Source organism: Eutrigla gurnardus (assembly GCF_963514095.1).
Source record: "Eutrigla gurnardus genome assembly, chromosome: 15".
NCBI lineage: Eukaryota > Metazoa > Chordata > Actinopteri > Perciformes > Triglidae > Eutrigla > Eutrigla gurnardus.
The window spans coordinates 24,014,569-24,034,285 of NC_139938.1; the positions used below are offsets into that span (position 1 = coordinate 24,014,569).

A 19,717-nucleotide genomic window follows, 5' to 3' on the forward strand; every position below is an offset into this window, starting at 1 on the left:
GATGGTATGGTTTTCCCCCTCTACTTCATAGTTGTTGCCGCAAAAGGGGCTGTTAGCAGCAAGGCAAACTGACATAGTGGAACATTTCTGTAAGAGTGGTTCCTTAGATCTGCTGATCACCACTTCTTTTGATCATTCGTTCTCGTCTTTCTGAGTCAATATTTTGTTTCTCCTTCAACACTTTTTTTCCTTTCTCCCGCCCTCATACTGAACCATACTGAACTGTGCATCACTGTGGCAACCGTCTCCTTTGTTGGAGACTCTTAATGAAATCAATGTGCTTCCACATATATGGTCTGTGCATGTCATCCATCCTCAATGCAGCTGAGGCCAATGAAATGACACCTGGGCATGTTGACCGATGACCTCATGGAACATTCTCTTTCACTAATGCACTTTTCTGACAGTGGATCTGCACATCGTATTCACTTATGGATCCTTGGATGGAGGTCAAACTCACATGAAACCTCCAACCAAAAGGTTTAAAGACGAGGAATAAAAAGTTGGTTCTTCGGTTTCTTCATAGCCTCGATGGCTACATTTCTAATCCCACCGTGTGTTTATCCAGTATGTATCCATAATTTGTCTTTTACGGGCGTAGATGTCTCAACAAAAGTATAGTTTATATAATATAGATTTCCTATTTGATTTATGATTCCACTTAACCCCGTACTTGACAATGAGAAGCATCGAGCCTGCTGTCAACATGAACCATAACCGAATCAAAATATCAGATCACTCATTGGCTCATCCGATCCATCGACACTTGAATCTAATTTTACACACGTGGGTCATGAAACACGAACCATGACCCATCAGTATCCCTGGGGAGAGGATGTGTGTTGTATATTCCCACCTGACTTTAAGCTTTGAATATCAATTAAAGTTCATAGCTGGGATTTCTGTGATACAATATTGTATAAAAGAGTAAAACTACAAAAGTCCTCTGATACTTTAGAAAGTAACAATAAGTTGCATTAAGTCAAAGCTAACAGAGACAAGGGGGAACATTAGAAGGGGGTATTAGAAGGTGAGGTGCTGGAGAGGCTATGGGAGACTTATTATGGCCTTAGTCTGGTCATACAAGGTGATAGGTGATGTTGTGCCATAAAACAGGGCTTAATACATCTTTATTTTGACTGAAACAGATGAAATAACTGAGTGGCAGCGCGCCCTCTCTGACCAAGCTAGCCACAAGAATAGATTGCAAAGATCGGATTCAATGTCCCCCACGTCAACAACCATAATAGACACTTTAGTGCCTGGACATTTGCAGGCATCTGGATGGGGAGGCACCACAAAAAAAACGAAACATGTGTTCAAGCATACAAGAGGACATATGTTTTAAAGGTGCATGGAAGTCCACATGGCATCAGCTGTACAGAAAGACCTCATTGACCTTTGCTCCACTTTATTTCCTCACCAACTCCGACCGCCTCATTCCATATGCAAGGCACTTCAACGATCTTATCTTAACCTAATCTTCAAACCCTCTAATGAACTTTACAAGCCCCAAATTCATCAAGTGTACCAAGAAAAACACAGCGGTTCTGGAACCCTGAATCTAATTCCTTATTGATGTTTGATTAACTCGACCCACCTCGGCAGGCCTTTATAATTTACAAGACTTTAAACTGGCCCAATAACAACAACAAGTATACGATAAGTGATGTAGTATAACTACAAAACAAATGAACCAATAACATTCCTATAGCGTCCATACCTGACAGACAAGAGATTTGGTCTGGTTACATCTCAGACAACTGGAGAATTTCAAGCCAGAAAGATAAGGCTTTAGGCTTAAATGACTATTTGGCTAAAGCGTTCATTTCCCAGTGTTAAACAAAAGGACAATAAAAAGCAACGGGGTGGTAAAGTGAGCCCTCTTTGTCTACTAAAGACAAGGGAAGAGGTGAGTCAGTCTGCTTCAGTCTGAGGGGGAAAAAGCACTAAACTCACAAAGCAACTGCTTTGCTTCTAGGAAAGATGCCTCATCATGACCAGTCCCACCTGAAGAGAGACAGGCCAAGCAAAGAGACAGATGGAGAGAGAGACAGAAGAGCCGATACCCCACACACTGTAATTGTCCCCATGTGTCTGGCTGACTGGGGAGTGCGGACACACCCAGACTGTGTGTCTACTCGAAACCCTGTATCTGCTCTGTAATCAGAGCCACTCGAACACAAACAGGCATCTGGAGAGAGTAAAGATGTCTCTTGAAAATACCAGTTACATCATACGCACAACATCAAATATTCATGCTCCGCAGGCAGGAGGATGACAGGCCGAGGTGGAAAACACTCAACTCCACATGACTTTTCGTGGCTGTTCTGAAGTATGTTATTGTAAATTAGATCCTGTCGAGCTCGTCTTGGCTAGAAGCAAATGTATGATGTAACATTAGTGCTACGGGAATCTCTGGAAACAATAGCTTGCAAAAATAGTAATTTCAGTCTGTGAACTCATCAGCACTGGTTATATATATCTCTGTATGATGCCAACACTGTCAACTATCATATCACCAAAGCCAGATGAGAAGATATTGCTTTTATTCCAAACAATGCTTGGAAGAGAGACACTAAAAAGACAATATGCAGCAAAGCCATCATCTGCCAGGGAAATGGAATCATGGAAAGAGTGATCATAAAGCCTTAAAACTCTTTGTGCAACACAATGTCTCTTAACTGTGATGTGTCAATGTTGATTTCACCACTAATAGTAATGAAAGAAAATGCCAGTCATTGACTGACTACAGTTGGACCAACAGGGCATGTGCAGGAATGGACAGAAGAACAAACCTTTCCATTGTCTACATGTCACATTACTAGTCTTTTCATATGCTCAATAATGTGCAGCTGTGTCGACCATTATTTCATTTATCAGATTCCTGCTGATGCAGAGAATGTGAACTTCCAAGAGGATATCATGTGTCTAGTCTAGATCCGCTTCCACCACATCACCAGCCTTCAAATAAGGGTATAATAAAGACGATCTGAGAAGACTTTCATGGATGAGGGTATAAAAGGCCTAAAACAATAGCTGCTCTCTTTGTAACACGCCTATCTCGTCGTCCTCTGACTCTTTCACTTAGTCCACTGTACATTCATGCTTGCGGTCTTTAACCCTTCACAGACATCCGTACAGTTAATGCAAGCTGGGTTGTTGGTGCTCTTTGAAGTGGTGGGAACAAAGAGATCATCTGTGACCTCTGAAAGCAGGTTTTTCATAAATAATGGATGGCTTAGAAAACAATCTATATATCTTTAATATGCGCAAGACCCCAGTGTCCCCTTTTTAATACAACGGACAGGTTTTATTGCTTTGATTAATACTATGAGCTGTTATTATAAACACCAATTTCTGGGGACTTATGGATGATACTGGTGTCTGGATGATTTTTTTTTTTAATTAGTACTTCTAGGGTCATTCTTGTTTTATTTATCCCCCCACCAGAGAGGTCACAGCAGAAGGTCAGCTTCACAACAGCACCCAAGGGTCTGGTTGTGGCTCAGTGTTTCTCAAGTACACTCCAGTAAATAAAGTGTGTTGACCCTGGGTCTCCCTGATCACTTCACAAGGGTGGGCAATTTCACTGGACAGGTAACTTAATAATTCAGTGATGAAATACACAGCCGTATATGTTGGTCTGGTCCTACTTAATCTGATGCTAGTAGAGGGATAACTACCTCAGTATGAACAATATCTGGATCTCAGAAAATCTGAAATGGTTGAACATTTTTATCATCTCCGAATACGTATCGTCCAATACTTGGACTTCTTAAATGTTCTCCTCTTCTAACCCCCAGTTACGAGCCTGTAGGACTGCACTCGTCAGAGGAATTAAGTGCCTACTCAGAAGTTGGGCTGGGTTTAATGACATGCAGTATTTCTGGACTCCTCGTCTCTCCAGAGACATATGACACACTTTTTCTAGTGTCATATAATAGCCCACCACCCCCTCACTGCAAAGGCACATTTTCCATCCATCCATCAATTATTATCCCATTCCCACTTCTTCTCTATCCCAGCATGCCCTTGACAAGCGGCGGGGTTACACCCGGGGGAGGTCACCAGATGTGAAGCACAACCCCCAATCTCAGCTCTAATGCTATTTCACAGCACACGCAGAAGGAGGATCAAGCTCTCCGTTTGGACTTTTGCCACTGAAGTGGAGACGTGCATGTGATGGGATTAGGAGGTGGGTTCATTTGTACCCGTCGTCTCTCGGGCAACCAACAACAAGAAGGTCCTAAAACATGACGAACCCCGATCACAGCTCGTCGACAGCCAACATGCCGTCCAGTCTCAACCAAGATAGCTCAATGACAGCAGATGGCTGTGGACGGTGGAATGAAAACAAACCAGAGCTCCCATATCACACTTGGCCCTCCATGAGCTACTTTCATCCCCAGCAGTCATAATCAAATACATATGAATATGCTAATTTAAAAGAAAAGTGCTATGGTGATGATTAGCGTCGGAAGTTTGGTGTTTGCATCAACATAATTGAATTATGAGGAAAACAGTCTAAGCAATACTTCATCTTCACCTACCAAGACAATTTCAATGAATTTAATGGTTTCGGATTGATTCCAGGCCGACATTTTTTCTTTCACAATATTCAGTCCAAACCAGCTACGGATACTCACAGAAATACTGTTAACAGGACTTCAGTAACGTGTGCCTTTGTTTCTGCATTCCCTGATTACAAACACATGTTTTGAGTTATTGTTCCAGACACGTACACGATATTCTAAAAAAAATGGCCGAAAATAACTGTGTATAAGAAGGAAACGAGCAAACTGCCTCACTGCATACGCAAAGTAAACAGCCCTCCTTAAAAAGTTTGAAAGTCAAGTTTGAAAGTGTTGGTATTTGATTGCTGCAGATGGGAAAATGTGACAACTACACAGCTATAAATAAGAAAGCAGCTATGTATTTGAGTTTTCCCCCTTGGTTTTTAAAGTAAAAGTGTATCCAAAGCGACTGGGAACGCTGGAAGACTGAGCTTGTGAAGTTGAGTGGACACGTGTGCAGCATGGAAACTGTTTCTTAGTGACATGGAAATAAAATTGATGACCACATGGCAAAATAAAACTCTGCACTTTCCATCTTTCTGAAGCAGCAGATCTGTCTACTTCTGTTCATTTTACACACATGGGAAAATGCTAATTGTTCAGTTCTTTCTCTCAGTGTCCAACAGCTGGCAAGACTAAACACATACTTTGCATGTACATTATAGATAAACGTGGGCAATAATTCTGTCTCAGCAGGATGCAGAAATAGATGCTTAACCACCCTGAAGGTGTAGGAGCTAAAAGAAGAGACTGTGGTGGGCGATGCAGGAAAAAAGGTGGGTGAGTAGTAGCAGAAATATCTCAGGTGTGAAGTCGAGATGTTGTTCAAGTATTCTGAGGAAGTGAATGCAGTCAGACATGCAAGACATCAGTAATTGCGGAGACATTTAAGCATCAGTTTAAACATGTTTGTTCCAAAGCAGACTGTGCATGATGTCGTGGAGTTAATTCTGTTTTATTTTTGGTTATCATCTCCGTTGACAGATGAATCATTACCTTATTGCCACAGCACTAATTTTAAAAAGACGAAGGAAAGCTAATTACTATGAAGAAACATTATCATTATTATCTAATGACACAGCTGTGTGTGTTTTCCTCCATGCCATCAGGATGACTGTCTGCTCAACCCGACTTGTAGATAGGAAAGAGATGGATAACGTGCCATCCAAACAGAAAATAGGGACATGTGGATTGAAAAAACCAAGCAGGCCCAGAAGAATCTAAATCCCTTTAACACTAGTAGAAATGCTGCTGAGGTCATCGTGTGGATAAGCACACATTTCCTTGGTTGTACTTGGGCATCAGCTGCTTGGTCCAGCTGTGTCGACAGGATGCGGTGAACAACGCTTCCCGTCTGGACCTGAGGTTTAGTTTTTTTTTACATCATCATCATGTCGGAGAGAACGTGAGGTGACCAATGCAGACAGGAAACAATGGGGGAAAAAGCATAGAAGTGATGACGGGAAATGAAGAAATGTTAATGAGAGGCGCTGCATGACTCAGATAATATGTCACCACCCTGGCCAGGCACCTGGGATGACGCGTGATGATGTCAAACCAGCCTTGTTCCTCATCTCATTCCAACATGATGAAATAGAATGTTCGAAAGAAAGAAAGAAAAAACAACTTGTTTGCACATCAAATCTTTCCAACTCGCCACTTTTCTGTCACAAACACCACAGTCTCAAGGTGGTTTATAATATGCCAACGCCAAATCTAACAGGAGATAAGAGATTGGCTTTTAATCTATCCAGATGGGTTTATCTACTTCTCGCTCACCGGCGAGGGCCCCCCGCAGGCTGTCAACACGGCAGGAAGCAGCTGCACGCCACGGCAGGGCGAACACCAGCAGGGAATGCCCCCGCTGAAAATATCTCACATATGCTCATCTGGTTCAATGCCATCGATCTGATGCTGTTGGTCTTTCGCTGTGTTAGGAGTCATTTGTGTTGGAAATGTGTGCTTCCTAGCACATAAATGGCCACATGCACCGTCATGGATTCATTCTGATACAGCTGTTCTTCGTCCGCCGCTAACATTTCTGGCTAAGTCACTTAGCTCATTCTGGAAAGAAAACGGTTGGAGGTTTCTCGATCTCCTCCTCTCACTTTGTCACACGCACAGAGTCTGTAAAACCTTCTTCTTGAGCCAAAAGCATCAACGGCAAAGCAGCGCTGCGGCTGGACGATGACTGGATGTGACTCTTTTCATCAAGCTTCATTCACTTTGTTGCAATTTTAAAACAAACAAATGAATAAATTATTCTAAATCGACAATGACAGATTCAGGCTGAAATCAACTAACACACACAACCCCGGAAAGCATAGATCTCAACTACACGTCTCCTCGTCCCCATTTAGATGAGCAATTTCTCTTTTATGAAAAAACAACTTTAATAATTAATGAATCATTAATGAGTCTATATTGGTAATAATGAAAAAGGGATGGAGTATGTGCTTGTGAACGTGGAGTCAAGCTCTTTAACTGTTGCTGTAGGTCTGATTATAATATAATAATAATAATAATAATAATAATAATAATAATAATATTAAAGCCCTTACTGTCAGTTTATTGGTCATACAGGAATGTTTACTCTGGCATGGCCTCAACAACAGAAATACTTCACTTAAAGTACAATAATGAGAGTCATATGAGCCGATTTATAGCTAAGACTCACAATATCAGTAAAGAAATTGTTTGTATTCTTCTGCCTAGCATTAAGATGACACTTGCAGCCTCAGAAAAACCTCAGTGCTGGATTACAATCCTGGATTTCCTTGCTTCATGCTTTGACCGTCCTAATCAATTAAGAGGAATTTAATTCAATTCAGGGATCATTAAAAGCGTTGGCCTTTCTGGGTTTCCTGGAGTCCTGCTCTCTAAGCTCAGACGTGGCGCGGGCCTCGGATCCATTACCTTCAAAGCCAGGGAGGAAAAACTAGGATCCTAATGAGATTCCCTCCTTGTGCAACACACACGCACACACACACACACACACACACACACACACACACACACACACACACACACACACACACACACACACACACACACACACACACACACACACACACACACACACACACACACACACACACACACACACACACACACACAGTGACGCTCGAGAGTGATTCAGACATTTCTGTGGTCATCAGTGTGGTCGCTGCGTTCATCACTGTCCTCTATTAACTTCATTTGGGACATTTTCCGACTCCTCTCGCACAATTTAATTGGCGGTGTCATGTGGGTGGAGCAGGGCCGGTCTGGCTACGAGCACCAGGTCTACAGGGGGACGATGCTGTGTGGAGATTCTTCAGCCGACTTCCTGACCTGATGCCATTCTTCACTGGTGGATAACACAACTACAGAATAAGAAAACAATCCCGCTCACCTGGAGGTCAAAGAACTTGCTGTAGCGTCTGTAAATGATCTCCGTACTGCCATCGCTCCAGGACACTTTGATGATGTAAACCTGCAAAAACAAAAAGATAAAAATACATTTAAACTCACAAACATTATTGTTAGCCACTTTATAATCGTCCCTCCTGACTCATGGTGCCAGTAATGGGCAGCGCTGTGACTCCTGGAGGGCAGCGAGAGGAAAGGCAGGACAGCACGGGTGTCGGCCGACAGCAGTCACTGTCATCATCCGTTCACATGAGTGCAATACAGATCTCCCATTATTACATTTCCCAGTCCATTTGGGTCACTTCCTGCGGGAGAGGAAGTCATTATCCTGTATAGATGCAGCAGATTTGACAAAGCTGAAACATGGTGGTGGCAACGGTTGCCATAAAACACCTGAGCGGCAAAAACATCAATGGAAACATCAGTTCATGAGTTTGAAATGAATCCTTTGATATTAAATAGCAGCAACTGGAATACAGATGCAACGTGTCGTTTGTAAGTGAAGTTAAAAAATGTTCTCCTTCTAGTGAACATGTGCAACAGCTAACTCCATCAGCCAAATATTAACAGTGAACAAAAAGGACCCGGCCCAATCACTGCAGTCTGCAGGCAACAGACCCAGTTCTTTATTTTGTTCGACAGAAAAAGAAGAGGGGAGAGGCAGGGAGGTGATTGGAAACTCCCTGGTGGCTCGCTGTGTCTGGCTGAAGGCTGCTGGCCCCGCTCCCAGACCTTCTCTGGCCTCGCTCTCCCTTCCAGGGCAGTGGAGTCAGATACGGCCACGGATGGACCGACTACCGGAGCTACATGGACCCGCCGGGGAGGCCGTCTTCATCAAATAAAAAGGAGTCATGTGTCAGAGTAAACTTACATGAGCATAGTGAGGATTCTCAGGGTTTGACTGTCACCAACAACTATTTGCTTAAGTTTCAACAATGAAGAGGGGGAACCATTATGAAAAAAAAAGAGGTTCCCTTTTCCTTGCTCGAGTCTGTAAAAATAATTAAGACAAATAAGCTGTAAGTGCACAACGCCTAGAATGGCAAATGGGGCCATAGCTGGAAGAAAAAGGAAGCCTATAACTTTAGCTATTAAAGCTTCTCAATGAAATACTAGAGCGAAAAGCTGCTTTTTGGAGACTAAAGTGCACCTCCGAGGCTCCGGAGGATCCGAGGTGTCCGGCCTGCATGCGTAGAGAGGCACAAAGCAACATGAGTGGCAGAGCAAGCAGACAGATGGAGAAGACACGGGACCTCCAGAACTCTGTGTCCTTGACCACCAACACTCACAGCGGTATATAAATATATATTCTGCTGCTCCTTCGTCCCCGGCATCATTTCCACATATAAACATGGATGCAAACCAACATATTCTCACACCAACACCTGCTGAGGCCTTGGCAGAGGCTCTCTCTCTGCAGGCCCTCTACATCATATGATGTCATTACTTTAAATGGACTGTTTGCACTTTTGCAGACAAACTCCCCCAGAACGATGAACGCTCCATTGTTGAGCAGACAAGCGAGCAATGGGTCTTTGTCTTTTCTGACATTCTTGTCTCCCACACAATCTTTGCAGTACAACTTGGGGAGCGGTTGTTCCCCCACACAAGCAGTAACGGGAGTGGAACAGATTCCCTGAATTGGCACAGACGCTGTCAACTATTAGAGATGCTGTTAATGGGATGAGCACAGCATTATGATCTGGGTATTATCACTTTGTAACATCTCTGTCGATTTAACACAGCAGAACTAGAGATATTCCGTTTAAAAAGTCAAAATACATATAAAAATTGCTGAACACAGATGGGTCCAGAAAGAAAACAGCATAAAAACTTAAGTAATAAAACTGCCACATGACTCATGGTTGGTAATGTTGAGCCCTGTGCTCACTGTGGTGACGTTTGAAACTCCACTTCCTGGTTACCAGTGCCTGAAGGTGTGGAAATTGGAGAGCCTGAGGTGTGACAAAGCTGGGGATGCTGGGTTAGTCTGGATGTTTTGTGGTCTGGATGGATTTGCCAATTAAAACGTTTTCTGTTGGCAACAGGAGCAATGACATTTTAGTTGGGAGATTCATCTTAATGCCTATATTCTCATATATACATGTGATACTGAATTCCTGGTGTCAAAAGTCACATGACCCACAATCCTTAACGTCCCCCCTCAAACAAGAGCAATGCTGATTGTAGTTCCTCTGAGTAAAAAGACAGAAGTTAGTGGTTCAATCTCAGGTCCGAAACAAAGAGTTGACCAACCACCCACAACTATTTCTCTCAAATAGTTAGATCAATAAAGTCTTCATGTTAAAACAGATCCTGATCGGTCTAAGAAGCGATCCCGTTCCTCTGCTGGCTGTAAACTGTAACCTGATCCTCCCTTTGTTTTTACTTCACCTCACAGGAAAAAGGGGGAGAAGAGTTGCAAACTCGCCTCCTCGGATCCGTTGCTCGCTTTAAGCAACGCGGCGTGTTATTGTCGTAGTGAGAATGAAATTCGGCTTACGTAGTGTTTGTTGGGGTTTCTCCGTTTCTGGACGTCTTGCACGGTCACTTCTTGCACGGTCCGCCGTGGCATCGTGTCCTCTTCGGTACGCCTCCGTCCAACCAGAGGAAAAAGAAAAGCAGAATCCCTGGTTTTTATTCTGTTTTACGAGCGATTAAAACCCGGTGGAGAAAGTTTGCGAGGCGACGCTGCTGTGTTCATCCGCGCCGCTCGGATCTGCGACCCCTGAACGCAACAAATGCTGTTCTCCTCCCCGTGAAGCGGTCTACGTCAGATTTCCTGTCCAGCGTTCACGAGCCACAAGTTAACAGTCGCTGGGTTCTTCGTGTCCCCCCCACCGCCAACCACCAGTTCCTCTGCCTCGTCCCGTCCCGCTGACGGCTCCGACCAAACTCCCAGCCTATCCCAGCTCGCCCACTCCCATTCGAGCTACTGGGACGCTTCATTATGACCAACCCTCCAGCGTCAGAGCAGCAGACCGCAGCGGGCTGCGGGATCACTCAGCCACGGCTGCAGGTCCAAGCTTAAAGCTGTAGCATCATGTACCACGTGTTACATGTCAATAATTCACTAAATACACAGTTAAACACTGGACACACTGTATCCCCTTTATATTTACTTTATTAATGCTGCACTCTAACCTTATATTCTTATTTTTAAAACTTAAATCATTTTACAACAGTTATTTATGTACAGTTGAAGCATTTATTTAACTCAAATTCAACCAGAGCAAACTCGCAGGTTAGAACCCATGTTAGACCACCGGCCCGCTGTGACCCCTGACCCTGGGGTTTGTGATAGCTGAATTCAAGTTACTACAGCCACTAACACAGGTCTGTCTGATTGTGTCACGGTTGGTGCACTTCATTTGTACCGTGAATCAGGCCTTCATGTTACCCTGCACACAGAATTCCATGTGAGAGTGAGGCTGATAGGGAACCAATGCATATGCAATATTGTCTGTGTTGCACACATGCCAATAAAGCATATTCAATTTAAATTGAGTGCTTCTTCTGTTTTATATTTACATGTTTTCATAGCGTGACTCCTCACAGCTCTCAACATGGGGACGACTTAGCCGGCGGTTAGCAGCTAACGGTGCTAACAGCACAAACATGTGTAAACAACGGCCAACAGAGTTATGGTGCGTTCACACCAAAAGTGATTTTTTTTTGTGGGTGAGGGCCAATCTGTGGGTATCCATCGTGAGCGCAGTGCAGAGCGGAAGCTAGCCTTCTCACAAAGGCTATCCCTGGTTGCTAGGCCTGTTACAGCAACAACAGACCTTTTATGGACATTTGTGATTGGGCTTAACAATTAAAAATAAACTGATATATGAGAACTCTGGAATCCAGATTCAAGTGTCCGTTGCGTTGTTTATTGCACCTACTAATGGTCTACTAATGGTTCGTGCAACATGATCTGCTTTTCAACATAATTCCTAAATTTGAGGTGTGAAGGGGAAACTTTGGAGCTTGACTCACAGAGACTGTAACACAAGAGATTCTCATGTATGTGGTTAACATCTCTCAATAAGTCATGTGATAATTAAAGCTGTGGTTTAACTGGAAATGTGCCTATTTTTGCTCCAGAAAAGTGCTTTGTAAGTGGAAAATGGTCGTTTCCTCCCTATTAATACCACAGCGATAACGATATTAATATCATGCTGCAGTGTATGGTTTTAGATGGTCTTTAAGTATGAAAGTTGATACTTTCATACATGTTTTAAAAAGACTAGTAACCAAGTTTGAGAGTTGAACGGTATGTTTTGTTGCAAAACAGCTCCATCTTTTGGCGTGTTGTACTCATTACATTAATAATGTTTATGTGGCAGTTCTTCCCTCCCCTCTTAGAGAATCACAGCTGATTAATAATGATGGCTGCTTTACAGTAAAAAACATCAGGAGTATTGCGAAAACTGAACCATCATTTTTAAAGTCAGGACATGTGACTCCAGACTCAAATGTGTCACATGCAGCATTTTACTCCCAGCCGGATCATTGTAAATAGAAACCTTATTAATTAAAAGCAGAAATGAAAGAAACACTTCATTGCATCATTGAAATAGGCCCATAAAGTGTTTACGTCAAAGGGGTTGTATGAGTCCATGTTAGGGGATTGAAAAAAATTCCAGTGAACTTTATACAAATAAACAGTGTGTTCAGTGGGAAATACTCATAATGATGACTCAAAAAATATCCCCCAGAATGGGGAACAAACCTAATGTAGTTCTCATAATGTGAGACATGGGTTTTGAAATGCCGTCATTAGAGAGGTTTTATATGATTATATTCTATACAGTATGAAGAATAAGGACTTATTTTATTGTTACATGAAAAAACACAGGGATGTTAGAATTAACATTTGGTATCATAAATATCTTCAGGTGGGATTAAATCTGCATGGTCACAAGGTCAAATGTAAAGGGTTTTAAAACAGGTATCTTTAAAATATGTCAATTCCACATTAAGGGTCAAGGATAATTTAAATAAGTATATTCATATAAAATGTCACAGGAGTAAAGACTCGGGCGCCATATAAAAGATGAGAGGTCAGGGGTCATATGAAAGGTGAAGGGTCCGTGCCGTCACACATTCGCAGCTCCAGGTGTGATGTGATGCCGGCGAAGCGTTCCTGCAGTGGCAAAAGGTAGCCCAAGGCTTCTCCCTGAGCCACCGGGCCGGAGTAACGGTGAGGACGGATGTTGAAGATCTTCACACAGTGCACTGCACAAGAAAGACACAAACCACTGTTATGTAATGTCCTGTCATTGCTTATATTAAGTCCTTTTAAATGTTGTTGATCAATTCAGTTTACTGACACAACTATAAGAGTATTGTTGACTTATTTATAACTGTCAGTCAGGTTTGTTCTCAATATTTTACCTTTATGAGGTCAATTTGTGAGAAATGAACTGTTCCCGTACCACAGCATGTAAAATAGAAATCAATAGCTGATAAATAATTCAAAATGACAAAAGTAATTATGGTTGTTAGACAAAAGCAACGGAGTTAGACAACTTTAGCAACACCTCACCTAAATAGCTATAAGCCCTCTTAATGCACAGCTGTGTCGATGAACATGTAATAAGGCCTTCCAGCAAATATGAATTGCAGAGATAGTGGGCTTATAATTGATCATTTATCATGTAAGATGGATCAATGTCGGCTCAAAGTCACCTCAACTGAGAAACAACCCAAAAGTAGATAACTTAGGACTCTCCAGGTCAACCCCCCCACGAGTCAGTTTGACCTGAAAAGGCCTCTTGGATCTCAAACCTGAAGTCCACGCCTACGATGAAGCTTTCAAAGAGAACCCCAAAGTAGGCTCCTCTACAAGACAACAGCATCGTTAAAGCCTACTAGCTACTAATGAGCGGCGTCTCAGCATAAACGTGAGTGTCATGGCGAGGTAATGTGTCTCTGTGATGTCTAATCATGTCTGTGTTTCACCCCGAGATGAAAGGAGCTGCCGGTACACGTGTTCTGATCATACAGTCCAATTAGGGGGTGGAGGCAGAGTGAGGCCTAATGATGTTTACTCATCACTCCAGTGTCTTACCAACCCCGGACGCTCTCAAAATACACTCAGTCGCATATACGTAAACACAAATATACGTCGTGAAGGCACGCTGGCACTCTGCCGGGCTCCACGGACGCCGACACACCAATGCTGACGCGACGCTTTGTTCCGTAATGATGGCTCTTAGTGGGGGTGATTACTCATAAACAGCCTTTGAAGGGGTTTCACATGCAGCTGGATCCTGGTATTAGAACCAATGAAGTCTCACCCACCTTGACTAATCCCTCCAAATCACTGAGTCTTTTCATCCCCACTTAATGCCCCCACCATAATACCCTCACACCACCTTTGCCCCGGCCATGGCCCTGTACACTATAGATTACAGGAATGTACTTGCTGTGGCAGCAATACAAGGTTACAGTGGCTTAATAAACCCTGTTTTTATTAAATGAGCATTTCTAAATGTAATTTCCAGAAAACTGGGGTTTATTTGGCCGATGCAGCACTAGGGATGGCAATGTTAGTTGGTTGGTGCACTATCTTGGTCCCGACATGGATCAGATATCCTTGTGATTCCCTGACTCCTCCTCAAGCTTTTCTTTTAATTTACAATGCTGATTAATAATCTCCAAAAAAAGAAGCTTTGCTGCAACCGCTTTCAAGTACTGTATTTTGATCTCGTCCTCCTTACCATCATTGAGGAGTTTGACCCCATTATACTGAATCCCAGAAGGCTCTTTCCGACTCAGTGGACCCGCCAGAGAGCCGGAAAACGGAGCATTGACGATACTGTAGTCATCACACACCAGATCCACCGCTCTATGGAGGCCATAACTTCTGTAAGAGGAGGGATAGAAAATATTGGAATTACACAGATATCGTAAAAAGAGACGATTCAATTACTCATATCTCAATGAAAGAACATTTGAATGTCTCTCTCTGGATGTAGTAAAGCAAGACTGATCGTCTATATAATGTTAGTCTCGCTTGTCCCTATAGTATAGATTCATGTCTAAATCTTGACCCGGTTGATCTCATTGTAATCCACAGTCAGAAGCCACGGGATGCCAGAAATGTTGCATTACCAACTCATCTGCACTCGGAAGTTCTCATGTTGCAGCATATACAATCTTCTGAGGCTTAAAAAAACCCGATCAGGAAAAAAAAATCACCTGTTGGGGTTGAAAGCGCCACAGCCGTGTGCATCACACGCCCTCACTCTGTTGTTGTGGTGACCATCACACAGGATGCTCCACGCTGCAACTAGAGGCATGAAAACAATACAATACTTTGGGTTTTATGTATTTATGGCCAAAAAGCAAAACCTCCTATCTGCAGGATCTTCTGATTGGCGGATTTCAATTTGGATGAGGAAGGTTAACGATACCTAATCTGTATTATTAACACAGTAAAATAGTCAAAAAACAGTGTATTATGCATTGGGTATCCTTAACAAATTATTCTGCAAGTTTTCTCAAAAAAGAGAGGAGGTTTTGCGTTTCGGCCATCGATATGAGGTTGTTGCATTTAATTTCAAAAGATTGTGTTTAAAAATATTCTTTACACCCTGAGTCAACCTCACACTGTATTCATGTGGAAATAAAGCCCATTGAACACTATTCAAATGACTTTTATTGATTATCAGAGGTGTATCAGACATTGATACAGCCTCACGATAACACCTGTGTAATACACTCATATATAGTGCTGGCGTGTCTCTGCATGCTGTGTCACCGTACCTGCCACACAGCACTGCCGCGTCTTGGCCCCCGAACACTTGTCCTTCAGGTATTGGCCCCGGCAGATGTATTGGTTCTGTTGGCAGATGCCTCCCAGTCTGGTGCAGCCGACGTCACTGCTTGGCCTCGTGGAAACTCTCTTACTTCCTGTCTGCTTAAGCCTTTTCCTTGGAGCTGCAGATATAGACTTCCCGTCCTTTGCTGTTGTGTAACTTCCCTTCACTTTAATGATACTTACAGTGTTCTTGTCAGCACTTTGGGATTCTTCACCTTTCTTCTTTTCATCTTCTAAAGCACAACCCAATAGGACACCTTAAAAGAAGGGTTAAAGGGGGGAGGATTATAAATGAGAATATGTGGCTTGAAACACCTTTCTTATCATTTTTTTGTGAGATTGATGGGATTACCTTCAATTTAAGGTGCTTGAGTACTTAGAATTTACTGACCCAGAGGGTTTTTCTCACTGATGAGATAATGCCCCAAAGAAATGAATAGTCAGTGTGCTTCGCATTTATCACAGAGAATCTGAGCTAAAGATCTAGGGGATACTGAGATGATTGTACCATCTGTACTGAGGCGGACTGTATGTTGCATCGTACATCGAGGCGTTTCTGTTAGTGAGCCTAACCTCTTTAATATAAATTGAGCGAACACAATAACAGAAAGCTTCATCACAAGTCAATTTCGATGAGTAGCGTTGCAGTGGGTTAGAGTTGAATGGATTCCTTTGGGGGCTCAAAAGCAATCAGGAGAAATTCACACGATAAAAAAAGAAAGAAAACTAAATTACTATTCAAAATTTGATGCATTTCTTAGTCACACTTGTCTTCGGATTGCTTTAAATTCCATAAAACCCTGCGATATAATAAAGGACGATAAAACACCTTCTGGATGGATTTTCAGGGGAAAGCTTTAATGACTTCACAGAACCTGCATTTGATTAGCTCTCTGAAAGCCTTTTGTGAGAGGTGGGTCATAGAGAACATCTTCTGAACACTTTAACACAATCTCTCAGCTCACTGCCCGGACACACTTGTTGAGAACTGTCTTCTATAGACAGACAGGAGTCACAGATCATTTATTCATAGTGTGTTTTTCATTTGGACAGAATACTAATTATCCTGCACAGACACAAGTCTTTGATCTTCATTAACTCTATTAACCTCAGAGGCCCAGAGAATATTTCAATCTCGCCGTCCCCTGCGCGGGAACACATGCTGGGCTCAGTGATTGAAAGAAGCTGCTTATCACTAGAAGGCCTTAATGAGTGTGAGACAGTCGGGCTGGATGTCTCACTGTGGCATAGAAAAGCAATTTCCCTCGGCTGTGTGAACTAAAATTAGAAAAGGTGCACATTTTTGTGACAAAAATGTAATTGTGCCTGGGAATATGGTTTGATGGGTGTTTTGGTAAATGGTTGTTAGTGCATTACTACATGGTTGCTATGTTATGAGGGTACATGTTTGATCCTTGGGTTGGTTTTTAGGGTGCCGTGATTATGGGGGGACACAATTCTCAGTTCGGATTGGTTGGCGTTTGTCCTTGCCATACAGATTTCTGGGTCCCCCCCATTAGAAGTGTAGTCGTGTCCATCGCTATGAATAATTGTAACCATGCAACAAGTCGGCTGTCTCGTTTTCATATCGCGCTACAGTCCCTCAGAGTCAGAGTGTGCCTTAAGCTTTGCAGTTAGATGCAATTATGTAATGTTGCATTAAGCATTTAATCATGCTCTAAATGTCTCATCCCCCCCCCCCCCCAGTCTCCTAATAAGGGCTCAGTACATCGTGATCTCCAGGGGCAGGCATATATTTATACACCATTTATTGTTTGTGTAATAGGAATCTTGTTAGTGAAACACTGGAATGGCAAATGGCTGCATGTGGTGTGTGTGTGTGTGTATGTGGTGGCTTCACTTGCATGTTTGTGTCCGTGTCTGTGTTTGTGTTTGTGTTTGTGTTTGTGTTTGTGTTTGTGCGGTCAACTTAATGCAGCTACTGAACATAAACACTGCGGGCACACTGTTTATCTCATGATGCATGTTAAAACTTGTGCGGAGTGGATTTTGCATACAGTCGTCTACTTACAGCAGATCAGCAGAGTTGCATGAACACAGATCCTCAGCAGCATTCTCATCACTGGATGTCTAAAATCTGCAGAGTAATACATGTATTCATTCCAGGCTTGTAGCACAGGTGTCATTCTCACATGAAGCAGCAGGCTAATAAGCATATTTGAGTTATTTATGCATGCAAATTTCACTTTAGGACAAAAATCTGTGGCACATTCTTGCACACTGATTTAGTTTAGTAGGAAATCAGGAATACTGCTGAGTTTTCTAGTGAGAGAAAATGGAAGTATAAGACTTACGGAGAAGTTGTTCTGTGGCGGCCGGCGCAGTGGGTAGACACACAAAGAAGAGGCTGTTGGAAACGCAGCCCGCTGTGGAAGCTAGTCCCTGGGCTGCAGGACGTTCCCCCACTGTCAATATTGATACTGGCCTTTTGAAAAAATACCCATTTACTTGCTTGGAAAGGCTCACTTTATTGACTTTGTGTTGCTATACTAGAAAGTTACACTGAGTTAGTTATTGGCCTCTGAGAAAAAAAATGTAACATCTGAAGTTATTTCAGTCTCTTGTTTCTTCTACGTTTTTGCACATCGCAAGGATAACTATGTCTTTGTTAGACAGTAATTGATAATGCAAAAAAAATGAATATTATTTCAGCACATTGGACAAATATCAATATACTTTTAGTTTGGTGGAAATTATTCGGAAGAATGTTATGTTTTATAATATCATTAGGGAATTGAACGCTTCATTATCATTTTAATCCCAGAGGGATATTTTATTACTGTTGCTCAAGTTGTAATATTCAAACTCTGCCTTCTAGATGTTTATATAGTACTTATTTCTTTTCCCAATTGCATTGTGGTAGAAAATGTAATTACTGCTAGGATTATGTTCACATGCGTGTCAGGGAGTTAGTGCTATATCAACGGCTACAAAGCTGCAATATAGAATTATTGTACCGTTCTTTGTGTTCGTCCAAAAAGGAGTTTCCTTTTAAAATGTTGGTGCAGGAACTGTACAATTAACAAGCAATGAAGACTGACTCCTTTAATGGAACTTCTTCCCATTAGTATGTGCAGTGCAGTCAACGGGGCTCACACTGTTGTGTCAAGTCTCACCGCTGTTTGCCCTTAAAAAAAGTCATTATTCTCCATGCATGAGCCTGGCATCTATTATGAGATAATTAGCTTCAAGGCCTCACACAATGCAACGGAAGCCAATCAATGGTATGCGTCTCCTCCCAGTGGAAGAGTGCAAAGAAGGTTTAGAGATGAATGCAGTCGAGCTCGTGGGTGTTAGGTCTGCTTTGTGGAAGCCGAAAGACGGCAAATCAGATGTGTTCAAGGTTACGCGGATGGTAATCCGGTTCAGACTTGAGGGAAACTGTGTGAAGGGAATCCTGATTGGTATGTGTGCAATAAAACAATGTGTCTTTATGTCAGATATGCTGCATGTTTCCTTACAGCACATAGTCTTAGCTGGCATGACTATGATTCATGTATTATGAGTTAATATATGCGACCCAAACATCCCGACTTTTGTTCCGGGAACACACATGTTGTTTGATTGTTGTTTGCTTATTCAAATGTCTCGTCTTTGTCTGAGCGTATCTTCCTTCAGATGAAGTCGCTGTAGAAATGCTTTTATTCTAATCCAGAGCTGGTTACTCTCTCTGAATTCCAATGTGTGGAGCTGTAGGGGGGAGTGGGCTGAACAGTGGCCCGGTGGAGAGTTGAGCCTTTTGGAGCCAGACAGCTTTGATAATCAAATACCTGGGCGGAGGATTACACTGATGCACCATATGGTCTGGAATCCAAAAGGGAGAGAGGGAATTAGGGAGCAAAAAAAGACCATTAAAGACAAAGAAAAGGGGAGACTAATGCGAGATGGA

At 42.6% G+C, this 19,717-nt stretch overlaps 2 protein-coding genes across 4 annotated transcripts in view; both read right to left on the reverse strand.

Annotated features, from left to right (window-relative positions):
* Positions 1 to 10,878, reverse strand: part of sh3pxd2b (SH3 and PX domains 2B) — a 32,886-nt gene extending 22,008 nt beyond the window's left edge. For 2 of the 3 annotated variants that reach the window (XM_084028037.1, XM_084028038.1), the window contains exons 1-2: positions 10,492 to 10,877; positions 7,972 to 8,052 (exon numbers count right to left, since the gene is read on the reverse strand). In XM_084028037.1, the coding sequence (XP_083884163.1) occupies positions 7,972 to 8,052; positions 10,492 to 10,563 (153 nt within the window). In that variant the 5' untranslated portion in view covers positions 10,564 to 10,877. Of the gene's footprint in view, positions 1 to 7,971; positions 8,053 to 10,491 lie in introns of all 3 variants that reach the window. The other variant, XM_084028036.1, reaches the window with a different exon arrangement.
* A 1,752-nt stretch (positions 10,879 to 12,630) lies between these two features.
* On the reverse strand, positions 12,631 to 18,153 carry LOC311025605 (leukocyte cell-derived chemotaxin-2). The gene is made up of 6 exons (XM_084028578.1): positions 18,123 to 18,153; positions 17,840 to 17,905; positions 15,753 to 16,064; positions 15,186 to 15,276; positions 14,705 to 14,850; positions 12,631 to 13,217 (listed from the first exon to the last, which is right to left on the reverse strand). Exons 2-6 carry the CDS (start codon positions 17,886 to 17,888, stop codon positions 13,051 to 13,053), a joined length of 765 nt encoding a protein of 254 aa, XP_083884704.1. The 5' UTR covers positions 17,889 to 17,905; positions 18,123 to 18,153; the 3' UTR covers positions 12,631 to 13,050.
* Positions 18,154 to 19,717: the final 1,564 nt, after the last annotated feature.